Source organism: Hibiscus syriacus, unplaced genomic scaffold (genome assembly GCF_006381635.1).
Source record: "Hibiscus syriacus cultivar Baekdansim isolate YM2019G1 unplaced genomic scaffold, ASM638163v2 tig00116951_pilon, whole genome shotgun sequence".
Lineage (NCBI taxonomy): Eukaryota > Viridiplantae > Streptophyta > Magnoliopsida > Malvales > Malvaceae > Hibiscus > Hibiscus syriacus.
The window spans coordinates 730,855-746,717 of NW_024063482.1; the positions used below are offsets into that span (position 1 = coordinate 730,855).

At 33.6% G+C, this 15,863-nt stretch overlaps 1 protein-coding gene across 2 annotated transcripts; it reads left to right on the top strand.

Annotated features, from left to right (window-relative positions):
- Positions 1 to 393: 393 nt before the first annotated feature.
- LOC120188902 (squamosa promoter-binding-like protein 8) lies at positions 394 to 2,132 on the top strand. 2 transcript variants are annotated; one of them, XM_039192278.1, is made up of 4 exons: positions 394 to 1,100; positions 1,616 to 1,785; positions 1,876 to 2,031; positions 2,071 to 2,122. In XM_039192278.1, the coding sequence occupies exons 1-3, from the start codon at positions 448 to 450 to the stop codon at positions 2,025 to 2,027; spliced, it is 975 nt and encodes a 324-aa protein (XP_039048209.1). In that variant the 5' UTR covers positions 394 to 447; the 3' UTR covers positions 2,028 to 2,031; positions 2,071 to 2,122. The 2 variants fall into 2 exon arrangements, with proteins under 2 accessions (XP_039048209.1, XP_039048208.1); XM_039192277.1 differs by having other exon boundaries at positions 395 to 1,100; positions 1,876 to 2,132.
- The last annotated feature ends 13,731 nt before the right edge of the window (positions 2,133 to 15,863 follow it).

A 15,863-nucleotide genomic window follows, 5' to 3' on the forward strand; every position in this document is an offset into this window, starting at 1 on the left:
GTACACAGAGAGAGAAAGGAAGAAGAAAGAGAAGAGTTGTTTTTCAAGGCTGTATAAAGAATCTAAAGCTAAAGACTGTCAAAAATGTGTGAGCTTTAAAGATTACAATTCCACAACATATAGTCTCTCTCTCTAGAGTGAGAGAGCTGCCAAAAGCAAAAGAATGCAGAATTAACGAGTTGAACTCACTGCGAATACCGAGTTCAGCTAGGGTTTCGAAAAGTTATGCTACTGTTCATTCTCTCTTAGAAACATAGCCATTAAAGCCTCAACCCTAAGTTATCTATCACTTGTGAAAGCTGACACATTTACTCTCTCTTTCCTTCTCTCTCTATCTGGTTTATTTTTCTTTTCTTTTCCTTTTTTATTTTTAATTTGTTGTTGACAGATCATCAGTTGCAAGCAATCATACCGACAACAAAAACGACACCGTAGCTTCGCCGGAACATGTTGGAATACGGATGGGGAAACCCGTCATCGATACTATTATCCGGCGAAGAGACAACCCAAGAACTCGACCCGAATCGTCAGATTTTTCATCACTATGCGACCGCCACCACCACCCACCACCAACCTTTCAACGAAACTATCCTTTCCCATCAGAACAACACCACCTTTTCTCACCAAAACCATTTCCATGGCCATAATCAAGCTCAACCCCAACCACACTCCAATTTTCATTCTTTATATGACCAGCACTCCTACTCTGGGGCGTCGGCGTACTCCACGGTCCACGCTTCCTTGCTCTCACTGGACCCTGTTCCCTACGTTGGAGGAGATGGGGGCGGTTACTTTCTTGTTCCGAAGACGGAGGAAGTTCCTAGACCTGTTGATTTCACGGCGAGGATTGGTCTCAACTTGGGTGGCCGTACTTACTTCTCCTCCGCTGAGGATGACTTTGTGAATCGGCTTTATCGCCGGCCCAGACCCGGATATCTCAGCCCAACCAATTCCCCCAGGTGTCAAGCCGAGGGTTGCAACGCTGATCTTACCCACGCTAAGCACTACCATCGCCGCCATAAAGTCTGCGAGTTCCATTCCAAAGCTTCCACCGTCATCGCCGCTAGCTTGACTCAACGATTCTGCCAGCAGTGCAGCAGGTTGAAGAATTTTAAAATAAAAAGAAGAAAAAAAATCATTTCTTATTTTGGCAGTAATAAATCATATTAGTGTGTGCTTATTGCATAAGCTCTCTGAAAGGGAGGGTTGAGGATAGTGATACATGTTCGAAATGACGGACTCACCCCTGTAGCTGTCTGTGACGGCCAATGATTGCCCACTCTTTACATGGGGTGATCCCGAGGGTATTTCTGTCCGTGACAGCTCCATTTCCCTTCCGTTTCACGTACCGTTTGCTGATGGTATTAACTGAATTAGTGTTAGATTACTGAAAAAACCTCCACACGCATTCATATTTTCAATACGTTATTGCAATCTTCTTCTCTTATTTTCATGCGAATATGGCTGAAGCACAAGCTGACGAAAATGCTCCGGGAATAATGTTATTAGTCCAATGATTAGTTCTCTCGTACTTGTGGAAATCCCTAGGGCATTATCGTTTGAGAATGATGTTCTCTAGCTCTCTAACGTTAGGTTTCTGAATACGTTTCGACAGATTCCATCTACTGTCGGAATTCGACAATGGGAAGCGTAGCTGTCGGAAGAGATTGGCCGATCACAATCGACGGAGGCGAAAATCTCAACAGCAACCCAATAGCAGTCAAGAAAACCAGAAGCACCTCCCCCTTGAAAACGGTCTGCATCCCTCATCTGATAATCCCCCAAGTAAGTCACTTCATAAACCAGGAAAACAATTGTTTAGTTTCAAAATCTGTTTTTTTTCTTTTTTTGTAATTCGCTTGTTGATTACTGCAGGGTCACCGCCGGATTCTGGGATTCAGTCTTCTTCTTCAGTAACGGTGGCAGTATCGCCACCGCGAATGTCATTGGATTGTTTCAAGCAAAGACCTTACAATGGAACGGCATCTTCATCATCGTCCGGCACACTTTTTTTCTCAACTGGGTAATTGCTAACAAGTAATGCCATTGAACCAGAAATATTATATATATTATAGACAATGAAAATATTGGAAGAAGGTAGCCAAGGAATCAGGTTTTGCAATAACAAGTTGAATGTACTGTTCTCCTGGCTTATTGTTATCTCTGAAATTTCAATATTGCTTTAATATCATTTGGTGTTAACATGAAGAAAATTTGGAGTAATAGAACATGTAATATTTTTGTTATTATTATTTTGCTTTGGGTCTACTTTTTACATTTTGGGAATGGTATTATTATACTTTTGTCTGGTTAATGGAATTTTTCCCGGAAAATGTATAAGCAAGGAAAAAGTAGGAAAGTAGGCCACATGGTACGATTTTTTAAAGAAAATTCAAAGTTGGGGAGGTGGGAGGAGTAGGGCTAAGGTGGAGATGAAATGATCAACTTGCCTCCTCCATGGAGGCCGGCCGTACCGAAAAAGAGTTATGATTATAAAACAGAATTCAATTATTAATATTTTTTAATAGTCTACTGTAATTATAAATTAATATTTATTTAAAAAATTTATTTTACGACACATATTTTATAAATATAATTATTAAAATTTAAAAAATTTTAAAAATAATATATGTTTAATAACTGAAATTATTTGATAGGTACATGAATTTAATGTCTCTGATATCATCATTATCATTCATTTATGTGCGGCTATATTTTTGTTACGACTTGTAGACTTTTGAGAGTGGTTGAAGATGGTAAAAGTGACCCATTGGGTTGGGACCTACCTTTAGACAAAAATATCACCTTTACTAGATCTCAACCTTGCAAATTTAACATTTGAATTGATGGATCTCAAACACAGTATATAAATGATTTCACCATCGACATTACCATACCTTATGAATGCCTTAATTTACTAATCTAACTATAGAATACTCGAGTTTAAAGGGAAAAAGAAATAGTCCTATTTTAAAGATTTTAGTGTCGGATTCTTCAAGGTATTTTTATTGTCCGTACAGAAGATTTGATAAAGAGGCTGTTTAAACTTTGTGATGTTGGAGGCAATGAAAGCATGTTGATTTGGTAATAAAAGTGAGTAGCCACATTCGAGAGAAGAAAGTTGGCACTTTGTGCCCAAATGATAAGGCGTTTGTGTTTTATTCCTCGTCAACATATTATGCTTACGGTAAATCTAGAAATATTTTTACGAATATCTATATATATTAAATTCATAAAATTTTTGTTTAAAATAAATATAATCAATAAAATAATATACTAATTAAAAAGTTAAATTTTAAAATGACCGTGTTATATTTATCAACAGTGGGAAGTAGGGATGGGTATGGGTCGGGTCGAATTTTCGATCAACTCGAATTCAACCCGAAAAAATATATACCCTCCATCCGACCTAAACTCAACCTGATCTTTTTGAGATAAAACCCGAACTCGACTGACCTAACCCGACCTGAATTAATATATTTATTTAAAAAATATTATTTTTATTTAATAAAAATGAGGATTCAATTGAAAAAAATAATATATAGAGGAACATTATTGAAATTATCCCTAATATAAAGATAAAATTATATATTTTTCTCGGGTCGAGTTGAATTGAGTATTTTTTTACACTAAATCCGAACCCAACCCAACCTCTAAAAAAATCCGACTCAACATGAACCTGATTTTAAAAAAAATTCTGACCAGATAGAGTTGGAACCCTTCGGATCCAAATCCATGCCCATCCCTAATGGGAAAGGGTGGTTTGCCTTTAGGGGTTGTTTGGATCATGAAATTGAGGATTACTGGTAGAATTTTTTTTTCCAAATTGTAATACCCACGTTTGGATGGAAAAGATTCCCAATAGGAGAGTAATAAACTTATTCCCAACAGTTAAAATTTATGGCTTTTTACCGGGAATGTTAATCTCATTATTTGCTTAGGTATTTGTTTTCCCTTCAACTTGGACTAAAATACCCTTCAAACAAAAGATTTATTTCAAAAATACCCTTACTTTTATTTCAAAATCTATAGTCTTTTTTCACAAATTTGTTAAAATTTATTTTCCCAAACCACATCTATATTTTTCCTTATTTTACTATCCAAACATGTTATACTTTTTATTTATTTAAGTATTATCATCACTTTTAAAATATTAATTATGATTAAAAGAATATATGATATATTTACTCTTTTAATGTACCCATTTATCTTTAAAATTTTGTAAAAAATATATAAATTTTATGAAATTAAATTTAATAAAAACTATAGAAATTGAAAATAATACAATAATATATTTACTCTTTTAATGTACCCATTTATCATTAAATTCAAATAAACTAGCCGTTACTAGCCGTTGCAGCCTTGATGCATGGATGCATGACAGGATGCATCGATGCATGGCAAGGATGCATCGATGCATGGCAAGGATGCATCGATGCACTAATTGCATTCGATGTTTGGATGCATGGATGCATTGCCTGATGCATCGATGCATTAGTGCAGATGCATGGATGCACTGCAGGGATGCATGGATGCACTGCAGGGATGCATGGATGCACTTTGACACCCTTTAGCATTTTTGCTCAAATCCGAATTTAATGGACTTTGAATTATTTTTAAAAAACCTTTTGAAAACTTTGAATAAATTCAATTCAAATCCAAAAAACATTTTGCAAATTCAATTCAAGTCCAAAAACATTTTGCCTTAAATTGTTATATCAAAACATAGTTCAACAATCTCCCCCTTTTTGATATAACAAAACATTTGAAAAATTATTTTTGGCAAAACTCCCCCTTAATAAATTATTTAATGAAAAAGACATCAATTGTTACCAATTGTTGGAAAATATATGAAAATGTTATGCTCCCCCTTTTTCATTAAGAAATTGAATTTTTCAAACCAAACTTCTCCCCCTTTTTGTTATATAAAAAATAATTCAATCTTTGAAGTTCAAAATAACTTTGGAGAGTAAGTAGTAAATTTGACATTTAAAAATCATTTGAAAAATCAAAGCTCCCCCTCAATAAATGCATTCCAAACAAAATTTAGCTTTTAAGTTTATGACACTTAAACAAAATATTGAATTTCTACAAAGAATAACAAACATGTTAGAGGCACGTGAAATTCAATATATCCAAGTCTAAAATACTTTATGCAATACCAATTGTTAAAATTTGATATTAATACCAATTGTTAAAATTAAGTGCATTTGCATAAAGTTTTCCAAAAATGTTATGCATTTTGAAAATTTTGATATCAATTGCTAGAGAGACATCATTTTCATTTATACCACATGCATAAACATTCAAATTTAGGCCAAAAAATTAAAATTTATAAAATCAAAGTATTTTGAAATTTGATATCAATTGTTAGAGAGATATCATTTGCATTTAAAACCAATTTTGACCAAAATTCATTATGATGAACTAAAAATTCTCAAAAATTAATATACTTTAAAATGTTCATCATAATAATCTTTTCAACATACATGAGATTAAAACAATGATGCATAATCATTTAAAACCAAAGCTCATGCATGCTTAAAATCAAATGAGCAACCAAATAACCAAAATTAAAAGCATTAAGTTTAGAGGTTACCCATTCCTTTTTCATGTGTGGCTAGAGCATCTTGAATATCATCATTTTCATCACCATTGCTCCCACACACCTACAAGAGACATTTATTTTGATTGTGGTATCCAAATTGCTTTGGATCCTTGGACGTTAGGTTCAATGCCCCTTGTTCCTTTCGGAACCCATACTTGTCTAATTTTAAAACGATTTCCTTTCTTCAAAGGACAAGTATGTTCCTTATTCCTTATGATGACAATGTAAGCATATTGTAATTATGTGAACTAAATTGAACTAAATGAAATTTAAAATGATTTCTTTTTCTTTTGTTAAGTATTCAAGCTTAACTTTTAAATCAAGATGTTCTTTTTCAAAACTTTCAGTTTTTATTTTTGAAAGCTCTAAATCCTTTTTCAAAATTTCGTTTTGGCTTTCAAAATCTATTTTTGTTTTCAAAAGAAAATCGTTTTCGATTTTAAATTTTGAAATCATTTTCTTATATTTGGAGTTCATGGTCTCAAACTCCGAATATAACCTATTAAAAGCATCTTGTAACTCATCAAACGTATATGAATTAAATTCATTTGAGTTAGAAGATACATCGGGCTCTTCACAAGCCATTAGAGACACCACCTTTGTTGGTTCTTCTTTCTTGTTTCAATGGATTTCCTCAAGCTTATTCCAAAGCTCCTTGGCACTTGAACATGAAGAAACCCCTTCATAGATTTTCATGACCAAATGCACAAAACAACATGTGCATGGCCTTGGCATTAAGTTGAGCTTTCTTCCGTTCTTTGTCACTCTTCTTCTTCTCCTTCTTCTTTGGAGAAGAGTAGCCGTTCTCGATTATCTCCCATGCATCAAGATCATTGGATTGGATGAATACCTTCATTAATTTCTTCCAATGACTATATTTGACTCCATTGAAGTATGGAGGCTTGTCCGTTAGTAGGGAGTCTTCCATGTGGAACGAGCCGGAGGTGGAAGTCATCTTCTCGGTTGTGTCAGGAATTGGTAGAGCATCTTCTAGGACCGTCTCAAGGTGGTTAAACCTTCTTAACGAGTTAGGCTCTGATACCAATTGTTGGGATTTTCATACGCTCGAATCGACAACCGAAACGATTTGTAAAGAGGGGTCGGAACGGTTTTTGTTTATGGAGTAAGGAGATTGAAAGATAAATAATTGCACAACGATTTATAGTGGTTCGACTTTCTCAACCAAAGTCTACATCCACTACCTTAGCTCCTCACTAAGGATTTTCCAACAAATTCACTAATTTGTTCTTTCTTTTGAGGACAAAGAGATAACCTTACAACTCCCTAGTTTTTCACGGGTTAAACTAGAACCTTACCCTAGCTTTTACACGGGCTAAGCTAGAACCTTTCCCCTTTACAAAAGGATAGAATAAGTAAACAAGAAAACCTCTCTAAGGTAGGTGTTTACAAGATTGAGCTCTCAAGAACAAAATATTTACAAGAGAAAGATGAAATAAGAATGAAAAACTCTTCTCTTGTGTTTGATTGCTTGGATAGTTGTTCTCTTACTTCTTCAAGTGTCCTCAGCTTGTATTTATAGCTTGGAATGTGTTTTATGTTGTATATAGTCGTTGGGGATGTTTTGGAGTTGTTTGGGGATGATTTTTCTACTCAAAAAGGCTGCCCATAACATGATGCATCGATGCATGATCAAGGTGCATCGATACCCCTTCATTAAATTCAAATAAACTAGCCGTTACTAGCGTTGCAGCCTTGATGCATGGATGCATGACAGGATGCATCGATGCATGGCAAGGATGCATCAATGCATGGCAAGGATGCATCGATGCACTAATTGCATTCGATGTTTGGATTCATGGATGCATTGCCTGATGCATCGATGCATTAGTGCATATGCATGGATGCACTGCAGGGATGCATGGATGCATTGCAGGGATGCATGAATGCACTTTGACACCCTTTAGCATTTTTGCTCAAATCCGAATTTAATGGACTTTGAATTATTTTTAAAAAACCTTTTGAAAACTTTGAATAAATTCAATTCAAATCCAAAAACATTTTGCAAATTCAATTCAAGTCCAAAAACATTTTGCCTTAAATTGTTATATCAAAACATAGTTCAACAATCTCCCCCTTTTTGATATAACAAAACATTTGAAAAATTATTTTTGGCAAAACTCCCCCTTAATAAATTATTTAATGAAAAAGATATCAATTGTTACCAATTGTTGGAAAATATATGAAAATGTTATGCTCCCCCTTTTTCATTAAGAAATTGAATTTTTCAAACCAAACTTCTCCCCCTTTTTGTTATATAAAAAATAATTCAATCTTTGAAGTTCAAAATAACTTTGGAGAGTAAGTAGTAAATTTGATATTTAAAAATCATTTGAAAAATCAAAGCTCCCCCTCAATAAATGCATTCCAAACAAAATTTAGCTTTTAAGTTTATAACACTTAAACAAAATATTGAATTTCTACAAAGAATAACAAACATGTTAGAGGCACATGAAATTCAATATATCCAAGTCTAAAATACTTTATGCAATACCAATTGTTAAAATTTGATATTAATACCAATTGTTAAAATTAAGTGCATTTGCATAAAGTTTTCCAAAAATGTTATGCATTTTGAAAATTTTGATATCAATTGCTAGAAAGACATCATTTTCATTTATACCAAATTCATAAACATTCAAATTTAGGCCAAAAATTAAAATTTATAAAATCAAAGTATTTTGAAATTTGATATCAATTGTTAGAGAGATATCACTTGCATTTAAAACCAATTTTGACCAAAATTCATTATGATGAACTAAAAATTCTCAAAAATTAATATACTTTAAAATATTCATCATAATAATCTTTTCAACATACATGAGATTAAAACAATGATGCATAATCATTTAAAACCAAAGCTCATGCATGCTTAAAATCAAATGAGCAACCAAATAACCAAAATTAAAAGCATTAAGTTTAGAGGTTACCCATTCCTTTTTCATGTGTGGCTAGAGTATCTTGAATATCATCATTTTCATCACCATTGCTCCCACACACCTACAAGAGACATTTATTTTGATTGTGGTATCCAAATTGCTTTGGATCCTTGGACGTTAGGTTCAATGCCCCTTTTCCTTTCGGAACCCATACTTGTCTAATTTTAAAACGATTTTCTTTCTTCAAAGGACAAGTATGTTCCTTATGACCATGATAATGACAATGTAAGCATATTGTAATTATTGAATTAAATGAATTATTTAAAATGATTTCTTTTTCTTTTGTTAAGTATTCAAGCTTAACTTTTAAATCAAGATTTTCTTTTTCAAAACATTCAGTTTTTATTTTTGAAAACTCTAAATCGTTTTTCAAAATTTCGTTTTGGCTTTCAAAATCTATTTTTGTTTTCAAAAGAAAATCGTTTTCGATTTTAAATTTTGAAATCATTTTCTTATATTTGGAGTTCATGGTCTCAAACTCCGAATATAACCTATTAAAAGCATCTTGTAACTCATCAAACGTATATGAATTAAATTCATTTGAGTTAGAAGATACCTCGGGCTCTTCACAAGCCATTAGAGACACCACCTTTGTTGGTTCTTCTTTCTTGTTTCCATGGATTTCCTCAAGCTTATTCCAAAGCTCCTTGGCACTTGAACATGAAGAAACCCCTTCATAGATTTCATGACCAAATGCACAAAACAACATGTGTATGGCCTTGGCATTAAGTTGAGCTTTCTTCCGTTCTTTGTCACTCTTCTTCTTCTCATTCTTCTTTGGAGAAGAGTAGCCGTTCTCGATTATCTCCCATGCATCAAGATCATTGAATTGGATGAATACCTTCATTAATTTCTTCCAATGACTATATTTGACTCCATTGAAGTATGGAGGCTTGTCCGTTAGTAGGGAGTCTTCCATGTGGAACGAGCCGGAGGTGGAAGCCATCTTCTCGGTTGTGTCAGGAATTGGTAGAGCGTCTTCTAGGACCGTCTCAAGGTGGTTAAACCTTCTTAACGAGTTAGGCTCTGATACCAATTGTTGGGATTTTCATACGCTCGAATCGACAACCGAAACGATTTGTAAAGAGGGGTCGGAACGGTTTTTGTTTAGGGAGTAAAGAGATTGAAAGATAAAGAATTGCACAACGATTTATAGTGGTTCGACTTTCTCAACCAAAGTCTACATCCACTACCTTAGCTCCTCACTAAGGATTTTCCAACAAATTCACTAATTTGTTCTTTCTTTTGAGGACAAAGAGATAACCTTACAACTCCCTAGTTTTTCACGGGTTAAACTAGAACCTTACCCTAGCTTTTACACGGGCTAAGCTAGAACCTTTCCCCTTTACAAAAGGATAGAATAAGTAAACAAGAAAACCTCTCTAAGGTAGGTGTTTACAAGATTGAGCTCTCAAGAACAAAATATTTACAAGAGAAAGATGAAATAAGAATGAAAAACTCTTCTCTTGTGTTTGATTGCTTGGATAGTTGTTCTCTTACTTCTTCAAGTGTCCTCAACTTGTATTTATAGCTTGGAATGTGTTTTATGTTGTATATAGCCGTTGGGGATGTTTTGGAGTTGTTTGGGGATGATTTTTCTACTCAAAAAGGCTGCCCATAACATGATGCATTGATGCATGATCAAGGTGCATCGATACCCCTTCATTAAATTCAAATAAACTAGCCGTTACTAGCCGTTGCAGCCTTGATGCATGGATGCATGACAGGATGCATCGATGCATGGCAAGGATGCATCGATGCATGGCAAGGATGCATCGATGCACTAATTGCATTCGATGTTTGGATGCATGGATGCATTGCCTGATGCATTGATGCATTAGTGCAGATGCATGGATGCACTGCAGGGATGCATGGATGCACTGCAGGGATGCATGGATGCACTGCAGGGATGCATGGATGCACTTTGACACCCTTTAGCATTTTTGCTCAAATCCGAATTTAATGGAATTTGAATTATTTTTAAAAAACCTTTTGAAAACTTTGAATAAATTCAATTCAAATCCAAAAACATTTTGCAAATTCAATTCAAGTCCAAAAACATTTTGCCTTAAATTGTTATATCAAAACATAGTTCAACAATCTCCCCCTTTTTGATATAACAAAACATTTGAAAAATTATTTTTGGCAAAACTCCCCCTTAATAAATTATTTAATGAAAAAGATATCAATTGTTACCAATTGTTGGAAAATATATGAAAATGTTATGCTCCCCCTTTTTCATTAAGAAATTGAATTTTTCAAACCAAACTTCTCCCCCTTTTTGTTATATAAAAAATAATTCAATCTTTGAAGTTCAAAATAACTTTGGAGAGTAAGTAGTAAATTTGACATTTAAAAATCATTTGAAAAATCAAAGCTCCCCCTCAATAAATGCATTCCAAACAAAATTTAGCTTTTAAGTTTATGACACTTAAACAAAATATTGAATTTCTACAAATAATAACAAACATGTTAGAGGCACATGAAATTCAATATATCCAAGTCTAAAATACTTTATGCAATACCAATTGTTAAAATTTGATATTAATACCAATTGTTAAAATTAAGTGCATTTGCATAAAGTTTTCCAAAAATGTTATGCATTTTGAAAATTTTGATATCAATTGCTAGAGAGACATCATTTTCATTTATACCACATGCATAAACATTCAAATTTAGGCCAAAATTAAAATTTATAAAATCAAAGTATTTTGAAATTTGATATAAATTGTTAGAGAGATATCATTTGCATTTAAAACCAATTTTGACCAAAATTCATTATGATGAACTAAAAATTCTCAAAAATTAATATACTTTAAAATATTCATCATAATAATCTTTTCAACATACATGAGATTAAAACAATGATGCATAATCATTTAAAACCAAAGCTCATGCATGCTTAAAATCAAATGAGCAACCAAATAACCAAAATTAAAAGCATTAAGTTTAGAGGTTACCCATTCCTTTTTCATGTGTGGCTAGAGCATCTTGAATATCATCATTTTCATCACCATTGCCCCCACACACCTACAAGAGACATTTATTTTGATTGTGGTATCCAAATTGCTTTGGATCCTTGGACGTTAGGTTCAATGCCCCTTGTTCCTTTCGGAACCCATACTTGTCTAATTTTAAAACGATTCCTTTCTTCAAAGGACAAGTATGTTCCTTATGACCATGATAATGACAATGTAAGCATATTGTAATTATTGAACTAAATGAATTATTTAAAATGATTTCTTTTTCTTTTGTTAAGTATTCAAGCTTAACTTTTAAATCAAGATTTTCTTTTTCAAAACTTTCAGTTTTTATTTTTGAAAGCTCTAAATCCTTTTTCAAAATTTCGTTTTGGCTTTCAAAATCTATTTTTGTTTTCAAAAGAAAATCGTTTTCGATTTTAAATTTTGAAATCATTTCTTATATTGGAGTTCATGGTCTCAAACTCCGAATATAACCTATTAAAGCATCTTGTAACTCATCAAACGTATATGAATTAAATTCATTTGAGTTAGAAGATACCTCGGGCTCTTCACAAGCCATTAGAGACACCACCTTTGTTGGTTCTTCTTTCTTGTTTTCATGGATTTCCTCAAGCTTATTCCAAAGCTCCTTGGCACTTGAACATGAAGAAACCCCTTCATAGATTTCATGACCAAATGCACAAAACAACATGTGCATGGCCTTGGCATTAAGTTGAGATTTCTTCCGTTCTTTGTCACTCTTCTTCTTCTCCTTCTTCTTTGGAGAAGAGTAGCCGTTCTCGATTATCTCCCATGCATCAAGATCATTAGATTGGATGAATACCTTCATTAATTTCTTCCAATGACTATATTTGACTCCATTGAAGTATGGAGGCTTGTCCGTTAGTAGGGAGTCTTCCATGTGGAACGAGCCGGAGGTGGAAGCCATCTTCTCGGTTGTGTCAGGAATTGGTAGAGTGTCTTCTAGGACCATCTCAAGGTGGTTAAACCTTCTTAACGAGTTAGGCTCTGATACCAATTGTTGGGATTTTCAGACGCTCGAATCGACAACCGAAACGATTTGCAAAGAGGGGTCGGAACGGTTTTTGTTTATGGAGTAAGGAGATTGAAAGATAAAGAATTGCACAACGATTTATAGTGGTTCGACTTTCTCAACAAAAGTCTACATCCACTACCTTAGCTCCTCACTAAAGATTTTCCAACAAATTCACTAATTTGTTCTTTCTTTTGAGGACAAAGAGATAACCTTACAACTCCCTAGTTTTTCACGGGTTAAACTAGAACCTTTCCCTAGCTTTTACACGGGCTAAGTTAGAACCTTTCCCCTTTACAAAAGGATAGAATAAGTAAACAAGAAAACCTCTCTAAGGTAGGTGTTTACAAGATTGAGCTCTCAAGAACAAAATATTTACAAGAGAAAGATGAAATAAGAATGAAAAACTCTTCTCTTGTGTTTGATTGCTTGGATATTTGTTCTCTTACTTCTTCAAGTGTCCTCAGCTTGTATTTATAGCTTGGAATGTGTTTGATGTTGTATATAGCCGTTGGGGATGTTTTGGAGTTGTTTGGGGATGATTTTTCTACTCAAAAAGGCTGCCCATAACATGATGCATCGATGCATGATCAAGGTGCATCGATACCCCTTCATTAAATTCAAATAAAATAGCTGTTACTAGCCGTTGCAGCCTTGATGCATGGATGCATGACAGGATGCATCGATGCATGGCAAGGATGCATCGATGCATGGCAAGGATGCATGGCAAGGATGCATCGATGCATGGCAAGGATGCATCGATGCATGGCAAGGATGCATCGATGCACTAATTACATTCGATGTTTGGATGCATGGATACATTGCATGATGCATCGATGCATTAGTGCAGATGCATGGATGCACTGCAGGGATGCATGGATGCACTGCAGGGATGCATGGATGCACTTTGACACCCTTTAGCATTTTTGCTCAAATCCGAATTTAATGAACTTTGAATTATTTTTGAAACCTTTTGAAAACTTTGAATAAATTCAATTCAAATCCAAAAACATTTTGCAAATTCAATTCAAGTCCAAAAACATTTTGCCTTAAATTGTTATATCAAAACATAGTTCAACAGTAAGAAAATATTTGTTTTCAATTTTTGAGCTAATTCCTTCGAAATTCGAGTTATGTCGTGAAATAGGAAAGTGATCTACGCGAAAAACGCTACGCAACCGACAAAGAAATGACTTTTTCCTCTGGTGCTTATTATCTTGAAGAATATCCTATTATGGATTCACAACCCGGTCACAAGCCACCATTCTTCAATGGAGCAAATTATGCACATTGGAAGAATAAGATGATGTACTTTATTCCATCCTACAATTTAGGAGGTTGGAAACCAATTCATGGACGGTACTCCTCTCCACCCGGCAAGTACAACGATTGGAGTAGAGAAGAGCAGAAAATTTCCAGCTTAATATCGAAGCTAAAAACCTAGAGTCTCTCACCCTCGAATAGCTAATTGGTTCCCTTCTCACTCATGAGATGATGGTAAGGAAGATGAAGAAAGGAAGATAAGAAAGAGGTAGGCATTACCTTCAAATCCACCAATGAAAACTATCAAGAATCAAGTGATGAGGTGGATGAAGAAGATGATGAACAAGAAGAAGAGATGGTCAGCTCTTGAAGGAACTCAAGAGATTCATGATTTCCAAGGAAGTGAAACATGAATCAACCAAGAAGAAGAGTTCCGGTGCTTCAATTGTCAAAGAAAAGGGCATGTCAAATATGAATGTCCTCTTCTAAAGAAAAAGGGAAGAAGGCATTTGTTGAATCTTGGAGTGATGAAGATGATTCCAATGATGAAGATGAAGTAGTCAACCTATGCCTCATGGCCACTCATGAAGAAGTTGAGGTATCTTCTAACTCAATGAATTTAATTCATTTACTTTGATGAGTTACAAGATGCTTATAATAGGTTGTATTTGGGATTTGAGACCATGAATTCCAATATACGAAATTAATTTCAAAACTCAAAATTAAAGAAATTGATTTTGAAAGCAAAAGTTGATTTTGAAAATCAAAATGAATTTTGAAAAATAATTTAGAACTTTCAAAAATCAAAATAAATGATTTAGAAAAGAAAAATTTTGAGTTAGAAGTTAAGCTTGAAGGCTTAACAAAAGAAAAAGAATTAATTTCTAAAAACAACCTATTATGTTTTAAATATGGCAAAATGTCACATTGCCATTTTCATGGTCATTTGGAACATACTTGTCCTTTTGAGGAAAGGAAAACGTTTTAAAATTAGACATTATGGGTTCCGAAAGGAACAAGGGGCATTGAAACTAACGTTCAAGGATCCAAAGCAATTTGGATACCAAAATCGAAATAAAATGTCTCTTGTAGGTGTGTTGGAGCAATGTGATAAAAATGATGATATTCAAGATGCTCTAGCCACACTTGAAAAGGAATGGGTAACCTCTAAGCTTAATGCTTTTAATTTTGGTTGTATGGTTGCTCATTTGATTTTAAGCATGCATGAGTTTTTATATTGATGATTATGTTTGTTTAATCTCATGTATGTTAAAAGGTTTTTATGATGAACATTTTAAAGTTTTAATGATTTTTCATAATTTTTAGTTCATCATAATGAATTTGGTCAAAATTGGTTTTAATTCAAATGAATCTCTCTAACAATTGATATCAAATTTTAAAGGCTTTGATTTTATAAATTTTAATTTTGGCCTAAATTTGAATGTTATGCATGCGTCTAAATGAAAATGATATCTCTCTAGCAATTGATATCAAATTTTCAAAATGCATAACATTTTTGGAAACTTATGCAAATGCACTTAATTTTAACAATTGATATTAATATCAAATTTCAACAATTGGTATTGCATTAAGTATTTAAGACTTGGATATATTGAATTTCAGTGCCTCTAACATGTGTTATTCTTTGTAGAAATTCATATTTTGTTTAAGTGTCAGAACTTAAAAGCTTAATTTTGTTTGGAATGCTATTATTAAGGGGGAGCTTTAATTTTTCAAATGATTTTAAATGTCAATTTTATCACTTATCTCCAATGTTATTTTAGAACTTCAAAGATTGAATTATTTTTTATATAACAAAAAGGGGAGAAGTTTGGTTTGAAAAATTCAATTTCTTAATGAAAAGGGGGAGCTTAACATTTTCATATATTTTCGAACATTAGTATCTTTTTCATTAAACATTTTATTAAGGGGGAGTTTTGCCAAAAACAATTTTCAAATGTTTTTTGTTATATCAAAAATGGGGAGATTGTTGAACTATGTTTTGATATAACAATTTA

Coding starts and splice junctions, on each gene's coding strand:
- LOC120188902 (XM_039192278.1), top strand. CDS start 448: ATGTTGGAATACGGATGGGGAAACCCGTCATCGATACTATTATCCGGC. Junction 1,101..1,615: donor TTCTGCCAGCAGTGCAGCAG/GTTGAAGAATTT, acceptor ACGTTTCGACAG/ATTCCATCTACTGTCGGAAT. Junction 1,786..1,875: donor CTCATCTGATAATCCCCCAA/GTAAGTCACTTC, acceptor TGATTACTGCAG/GGTCACCGCCGGATTCTGGG.